Source organism: Frankliniella occidentalis, unplaced genomic scaffold, assembly GCF_000697945.3.
Source record: "Frankliniella occidentalis isolate FOCC.00 unplaced genomic scaffold, Focc_3.1 Scaffold13, whole genome shotgun sequence".
NCBI lineage: Eukaryota > Metazoa > Arthropoda > Insecta > Thysanoptera > Thripidae > Frankliniella > Frankliniella occidentalis.
The window spans coordinates 1,390,588-1,398,049 of NW_026267143.1; the positions used below are offsets into that span (position 1 = coordinate 1,390,588).

General features: G+C 50.1%; 2 protein-coding genes across 4 annotated transcripts in view; one reads left to right on the forward strand and one right to left on the reverse strand.

Annotated features, from left to right (window-relative positions):
- The window catches only part of LOC113217620 (lysosomal aspartic protease), a 368,266-nt gene extending 363,656 nt beyond the window's left edge, over nt 1–4,610 (forward strand). The window contains exons 2-10 of one of the 2 annotated variants that reach the window (XM_052263634.1): nt 2,093–2,201; nt 2,669–2,789; nt 2,887–3,010; nt 3,121–3,239; nt 3,330–3,529; nt 3,705–3,827; nt 3,926–4,079; nt 4,197–4,289; nt 4,365–4,610. In XM_052263634.1, the coding sequence (XP_052119594.1) occupies nt 2,122–2,201; nt 2,669–2,789; nt 2,887–3,010; nt 3,121–3,239; nt 3,330–3,529; nt 3,705–3,827; nt 3,926–4,079; nt 4,197–4,289; nt 4,365–4,526 (1,176 nt within the window). In that variant the 5' untranslated portion in view covers nt 2,093–2,121 and the 3' untranslated portion in view covers nt 4,527–4,610. Of the gene's footprint in view, nt 1–2,043; nt 2,202–2,668; nt 2,790–2,886; nt 3,011–3,120; nt 3,240–3,329; nt 3,530–3,704; nt 3,828–3,925; nt 4,080–4,196; nt 4,290–4,364 lie in introns of those variants that run through there. The other variant, XM_026437583.2, reaches the window with a different exon arrangement.
- A 36-nt stretch (nt 4,611–4,646) lies between these two features.
- Nucleotides 4,647–7,109, reverse strand: LOC113217621 (neurofilament heavy polypeptide). 2 transcript variants are annotated; one of them, XM_026437585.2, is made up of 3 exons: nt 6,941–7,109; nt 5,701–5,903; nt 4,647–5,611 (listed from the first exon to the last, which is right to left on the reverse strand). In XM_026437585.2, the coding sequence occupies exons 1-3, from the start codon at nt 6,964–6,966 to the stop codon at nt 5,457–5,459; spliced, it is 384 nt and encodes a 127-aa protein (XP_026293370.1). In that variant the 5' UTR covers nt 6,967–7,109; the 3' UTR covers nt 4,647–5,456. The 2 variants fall into 2 exon arrangements, with proteins under 2 accessions (XP_026293370.1, XP_026293369.1); XM_026437584.2 differs by having other exon boundaries at nt 4,647–5,614.
- Nucleotides 7,110–7,462: the final 353 nt, after the last annotated feature.

Genomic DNA, 7,462 nt, shown 5'->3' on the forward strand with positions numbered 1-7,462 from the left:
GCTGGCGGAAGGATCTTTGGACTGCTTGTCCGTCGGGCCCTCGAGCGTGGTCGCAGTTAAAACTGCCTTACTGCCCCACGGGGTCGCCTGATGGGGAGGCAACTCGCGTGACGGTCCGCATCCGGACCTGCTTGCAGTTAGGCAAAGAACGCGCTTTCCCTCCCCTAGAGAGGTGGGCGGGCCTGTGCAGAGACCAGGGTGTCCCGGCTACGTCGCTCGCGAGCCATCTTGTCGTCTTCTCATACAGGGCGGTCCATCAGAGTCCCTTAGCCCCCTTCTTTCTTTTAGTTGTACCGTACCGAATGCAGGCGGGCGGGCGGGCTTGCATATCGTCGCTCACGGAGGCGCCCCACGGCGCCGTGCAAGCCGTGCAAGTATGCAACCCGTCCGCACGCCTGCACCCGGTACAGTCTCTGTCTCTCCCGCACAGATCTGCACGTACCTGATCGCGGACGAGGACGACGAGCGCAAGCTCATCACCTCGCGGGACCCCGTCTCCAAGACGCCGTACGCCGTGAGCAACAGGCCCAGCCGCAGGGGCTTCGTGTCCTACGACGACCCGCAGAGCATCCGAGAGAAGGTAAGGGAGCTCGCCGGGGGCGGGGGCCTGCAGACTGATTCCGAAGAGCGCTCAATGGGAGCTGCCCCATGAGTGCGACAAGGATGGAGCTATACGGAGGGTATAGGAGAGCGCTCTTCGGAATCAGTCGGCTGGTAGGTAGGTAGAGGATGTCACTGACTGGTCCATTCCTCCGTGCAGACACACTTCGCGCTGGACTCGGGGCTGGCTGGCGTGGCGCTCTTCACCATCGACAACGACGACTACATGGGGACGTGCGGCGCCAAGTACCCGCTGCTGAGGGCCGCCCAGCAAGCGCTCAACGACAGGGACTGAATAAAACACAGACAAAAGCTTGGGAGCTGCTCATTTTATATCGTACACCTTATCAAGACGTTTTTGGCCAGTTGTCGGAAAAGGCAAAGTCGACACGCATGGTTCCGATGTCGCGGCAATACTCTGAGAAAGAACCGCGAGGACACCCATTCCCAGCCCTATACCTCCCATGCATAACACATCATAATGTTGCAAGCACGAGACGAGCACGCGTCAATTTTGCTTGCTTCGCATTGGACGATTTGTGTGTACAAATTTTCTGCAATTGCGCGCACGACTCGTGGACGTTAAACGGAAAAAATTGCGCGCACGTGCACGAATCATCGTGCGCATAAGCTCTAGGTTTTATGCCTGGCCATTCGAGCCGCCTGGCAGGTGGCAGGTAGGCAATTTGCGATGCAAAACCCCTCGCAGTGACCCGAAGTCCATCGCCCTCTTCCCTTTTCTCGTGTAATCGCGCCCGTGGCAGCCGAGTGGCAGCAGACACGGTGCCGAGTCCCAGTCGGTCCCAGTGCGAGCAGAATACATTAAAGCAGTTGTATCGAGCCGATCAGCGCTGTCCAGACGAGATAACGCAGGGCGCGAGACTGCGGGGTGCAGGGGCGGGGTGGTTGCGCCCACAAAGAAAAATAATAAAATCATTCAAAACACAAGAGGGAAAGGGGAGTTTGCTAAGCGTCCTCTACAATTATGTGGGTGAGAGATTTCATCCAACCAAAAATTCTTTATAGTATGGAGGAGAAAAGCAGCGCAGTGTGTGTAAGCAAATTCCCCTCGGACCCAGCACAGCACCCATCGAGACGTTCTGGAAGGGGCATTGGGGGGGGGGGGGAGGAGCGATAGCAATGCGACCCCATCGGACAACAGAAGGCATCCGCAAAAAAAATACACACATTTGTAAACAAGGAGTGGACAGTGACAGCGGAGGTCAGCCGCGGGCGCAACAGACTCACCCTCACTCACACACTCACGCTCCCCATCACGTGACCTACAGCATTGTTTTTTAGAGTTGCGCCCTCTCCCCCACACCACCCCCCGCCCTGCCCTGCGCGTTAGCGCCCCGGGGCTGGCGGGGCGGGGTGGGGCGTGGGGTCGGCAGGGGGTGTACAGCACGGCAAGCACAGCCCCGCCGCGGCGAGCAGCCCGAGCGCAGCCAGTCCATGACACAGCGCCGCTGCTGCGCCGCACTCAGCTCAGGCTCAGACAGCTGATCACCGCAGAACACAATGACCGTGACTGCCCCTCGGTGGGCCCTGCTGGGGTTCGTCCTCGTCTCCCTCTCGCTCGTTGCTGGAGACTTTGTCAGGTTCGTACGTAGTTCACTGCTGGAAGGGACGGCGTGTTTGGACTATTTTAGTTGATCAGCCTATACGCACTTCTTTGCTCTGCCGGCCGGGCCGTGGCAAAGGTTATGGTTGTTATCAAAGCCCAGCCTCAAAAAAATCTCCTTGAACAGTCTTGCTGGAGAATTGCTGGAGTCCTGGAGAACATTTTGAGAACATTCGCTAAAAGAAATCGGTTACTGGTACATTATAAAATGATCATGAGCGGAACAAAGCGTCCTTTGTTCTTAATTTTCTCATCATCTTTGTCTTGAAAAACTAAAATAGTATATCTCAAACAGTTGCTCGTAAGAATTTTACTCAGTATTACGCTCGCCACAAACACTGATTGTGCATTAACTGTTTGCACTCACATCAACTTAATTTTCTTTTGATTCATTCAAATTAATCCAGACAACATGCTTACGTTTATTGTTTGTTAATCCTTCAGGGTTCCTCTGTATCGTGTACAGTCAGCAAGGCGACAGCTTCAAGAAGTAGGCACTGCAGTTCAGCAATTGCGCCTGCGCTATGGGGGACCTACTCCTGAGCCGCTTTCTAACTACCTGGATGTAAGGCCCCATAACTAATTTGATAGAAATTCAAAGAAAAGTAATATTAATACCTTTGCCGTTGAAAGTAATTTATATTTTCTATTTACCTTACCAGGCTCAGTACTATGGCCCAATTAGCATTGGAAACCCACCTCAGAACTTTAAGGTAGTCTTTGACACAGGTTCATCAAACCTTTGGGTTCCTTCCAAGAAATGCCATTATACTAGCATTGCCTGCTGTAAGTATTTCTGTGGATATTTTTGACTACTTTTTAAATATTATCAATTAATTATCTTTCTTGAATGTAACTGATATTTCTAATAATAAGACCTGAATCTTTTCCCTCAGTGTTGCACAACAAGTATGACAGTACCCACTCCAGTACCTATGCCTCAAATGGCACCAAATTTGAAATTAGGTATGGGTCTGGCAGCCTCTCAGGATATCTCTCAACTGATGTGGTTACGGTAAGAAAAAATTTACAGTGTTGATCCAGTTTATACTCTACTTTTATATAATGAAAACATAAATACTTAAATGTCCTTTGCATTCGTTAGGTTGGTGGTCTGGCAGTCAAAAAGCAAACCTTTGCTGAAGCAATTAGCGAGCCAGGATTGGCTTTTGTTGCAGCCAAGTTTGATGGAATTTTGGGCATGGCATACAAGTCCATTGCAGTTGATGGTGTTTTACCTGTATTTGATAACATGGTTCAGCAGGGACTGGTTGCTGCTCCCATTTTTTCATTCTACCTAAATAGGTGAAAAATTTAATTTTTTTATTAAATTTCTAGCATGTAGTAGCCTTAGCTTAGTGCCTTTCCAAATTTACCTTCATTGCTTTTTTGAATCCTTGTTATCAATTATTATTATTACTACTAACTAATAATTATTATTTACCTATGTCATGTGACACATCTTTTTCTCTTTGTTTAGAGACCCAGCAGCTCCTCAGGGTGGTGAGATCATCTTGGGAGGTTCAGACCCGAACCACTACAAGGGAAACTTCACGTACATTAATGTTGACAAGCAAACCTACTGGCAGTTCAAAATGGATCAGTGTGTACCTTCAATTAGATCTCCAAGTTTTTCTTGTTCTGCAGTCAGCATTCTATTCATAATAATAATAATTAATGTGTCTATTTGTCTCACCACAGAGTAAAGGTTGGTGGCGGCAAGTATACTTTCTGCCAGCAGGGCTGCCAGGCCATAGCTGACACTGGAACTTCCCTCATTGCTGGACCTGTTCAGGAGGTCACAAAGCTGAATCAGGCCCTCGGGGGCACTCCTATAATGGGTGGGGAGTACATGGTAGGTACAAATGTGTTAAATGACAAGTTAAAATTGAATTTTACTCTAGTGTTAAAAGTAGCTTTTTAGGGATCATGTAAATGGTACACTCAGTCTCAATTTCTTAATTTTGTACAGATTGATTGCAACAACATTCCTAATCTTCCTAAATTAGACTTTGTTCTTGGAGGGAAGTCCTTTTCATTGGAAGGAAAAGACTATGTACTACGTGTAAGTAATCAGTCACCCAACCAGATATGTTTTTGAATTGCACCATCAGTAACTTGTTTATTTTTCCCTTGACAGATTGCACAAATGGGCAAGACTATTTGCCTGTCTGGCTTTATGGGCATTGATATTCCAGCTCCTCTGGGTCCTTTGTGGATTCTTGGTGATGTGTTCATTGGCAAGTTCTACACTGAGTTCGACATGCAGAATAACCGAGTTGGATTTGCTGACGCAGCTTAAGTTTTATATGTAGTATTGTATTCAATTTTTTTTATGCAGTGGTGATAAGCAGACACCAAAGTGAAATAAATTACATTTTCTAAATTGTTGCATTTCTTTGAGGGCAAAGAGAGACACAAATGAAGTGGGATGATTGATTTAATTTGTAAATACAAGCCTAGATTGATTACAGCCAAGTTTTACAAATTTTCTAGTGCAAATCTGAAGACATGCTTCAAATTTAACATACAGAGGAAATGGGTTGGTTACAACATGGCTTTCATGGAATTCAACTCTTTATTACCACAATGGATCAAGATGAAACACTTGGCCAGGTTGTCCAACTGTACAATAGTGCTAAAGAAAAATTAACTAATACTGTGCAGCAGTAACATGCCAGGTAAAGACATAAAAAAAAATTAAGTACAAAAAATAACTGGTAATGTCAAAACTGTTGCACCAATTAACAGGTCAAACCCCACAAAAAGAAATGAACATGGCTCAGCAGCTCATGCTCAAGTCAAGAATGAATGAATGAACAGCCTTAAAGGCCATGCACACAGGACACCCACATATGACAAAGAGTCGAGTTCCAACAACCACCATAAAACACCTTTATCTTACACAGCGCCAATAAAACACTAAAGTCATCACGGCTAACACCTAATATTGGGGGACAGGGTGATCAGATATCCAGTCATATGTAATTCAGGTACCATCTAACTACATCAAAATACAGGCCTCTAATATAGGCCGTAGGAAAAACGAAAATAAAGAAAAATGATGTAGGAATGATCTTTAAAATAAGGAACTCATCCAAGTCAAAATGATGAAACAAGATACCTTGGATGAGGAACAGCAATTAACACAAATAGTGTTGCCTTGTAGAACCTTATCACTCATGTCCACCAGCAGGCCCACAAGGCAACACTAACAGTAGCACAGGATGACTTAGGCAGTGGTCTCTGCTTCCACTTTGCCGTTGCTAGCTTCCTTCTCTTCTGCGTCAGCGAGCTTGGCCTTCTTCTCGGGGCTGACACCCTCAGGTGCTGCCTCGGTCTTCTCATCTCCACCAGTTGACTTCCTCTTGGTGGCTTCCTTCACTTCTGCTGTAAGGAATAAGCAAAGATCCCCTGTCAATACCCACAAATGTGAATCGGGTTAAATATGAGGAAACAACGGATTTATCAATTACCTGTGCCATTCTCCGTTGATTCAGCCTCCTTTTCTTCTACCTCTTCCTCAGCTGTGCCATTTTCTGAGGGCTCCTCTGCGGTTTCTTTGGAGTGTCCATTGACAGTCTCTGCGATGGAGGGTTCATCGGCTGATTCCTCAACCTTCTTCTCGGTCTCCACCTTCTCGACCTTCTCAACCTCCTCGACCTTCTCAACCACTTCACTGCAACAAAAATATAGGAGAGCTTTATTAGACAAGCAACAGTTACGATATGGCAATTAATGTAAAAATTAAGACTGAATTACGATATTAGTCTTAGTTTGCTTTGAAGTCAGAAAATAGAGTAAAGTTAATTAGTGCCCCCTCCCTGACGCTTCCCATTCAAATTGTAGCAAGCTCTATGGGAGAAGGGGGAGGGGGGGGGCTCCATGTGAAAGCCTGCAGAGCTGTTCCGTTCGCCACAGAAAGGGGCAGGGGGAGAGGGGGAGGGGCACCCGCCAGCAGTGCCTTCCCGCCCGGAGCAGCGACCTCTCTCACACCGGGACCGGGCCGCGCTTAGGCGTGCTCGTGCCTTCTCTGTCGCGCAGCAGACCGCTCAGGCTCAGGCGTGCTTGAGCCCCCCGTCTCACTCGCACAGCGAACCGCGCTCGGGCGTGCTCACGCCGTCTCTCTCGCACACAACGCCGCGCTCGCGTCCTCTCTCGCACACCCGGCCGCGCTCAGGCGTGCTCGCGCAGTCTCTCTCGCACACCACGCCGCCCCGCAAACCTGCACTGCGCATGCGCGCTCAACTGACGCCTAGAATCGAACACGAAGACTCCAAACGAATTTGACTGTGTACGGTTTGTTCAACGCGACCCACTACAGAACAAGAGCCGGAAACCAGCACGAACAAGAGCAAGGCAAGGGATTGCAAGGGAGGAAGCATGAACAAGTAGAGCAAGCGGGCAGCACACCGGCACTGCCGAGCAACACGGTGACGCTCCAGACGACACGCCAACGCTCAATACAAGAAGCGCTACAACACAGATCGCATTCAGAAACAGAAAACCGTCCGAAGCAGCGAACTGGAAGCAAAAGGCCGGTACGGGTACCGGCCGGTCTGACGGGCGAGCGAGCAGAGCTAACCGCTGCCATCTTGGTCGCGCGCGGAGCGGGGCTGGCGGGACCACGCCACGCCGGTAGCAAACTCGCCAGGGCTTTCGACGGCGAAGTACAAAACAGAGTGGACGGAGTACAACTTGACACGAGGTACTTACGGGGTAGCGACAGCGGTGTCGGCCATTGTGTAGGTAGGGTTTAGTTTCACTGGTGCTGATCACTGGTACGAAGCGCCGCGCTGCTGCGTGGTGCGTGCTCCTGCTGCGATGGCTCGACTGAGAGAGGAGTGGAGCGGGAGCGGCGCGCGCGGCGTCGCTCGCCAGCCCCCTCCCTTCCGCTCCCCTCCCCTCTCCGTCCGCTGCGAACCCCTCTCTACATTTTCCCGCCTCAACCAGATCGCGCTGGCGAACGCCTGACCTCTCTCTCGCACGCATTCCCCGTTGCGGCCCCAATGTCTCCCATCCTTGTCGCGTCCTGCTCCCGCCCCCTCCCCGCGCCTGCCCTTCTCTCTCGCACGCTACCCCGGCAGCAGTGCGTCTCTCTCTTGCCCCGCCCCGCCCCTCCCCGCGCCCACCCTTCTCTCTCGCACGCTACCCCGGCAGCAGTGTGTCTCTCTCTTGCCCCGCTCCGCCCCGCTCCGCCCCTCCCCGCGCCTGCCCTTCTCTCTCGCACGCTTCCCC

Coding starts and splice junctions, on each gene's coding strand:
- LOC113217621 (XM_026437584.2), bottom strand. CDS start 6,966: ATGGCCGACACCGCTGTCGCTACCCC. Junction 5,904..6,940: donor GACACCGCTGTCGCTACCCC/GTAAGTACCTCG, acceptor TTTTTGTTGCAG/TGAAGTGGTTGAGAAGGTCG. Junction 5,615..5,700: donor ATCAACGGAGAATGGCACAG/GTAATTGATAAA, acceptor TATTCCTTACAG/CAGAAGTGAAGGAAGCCACC.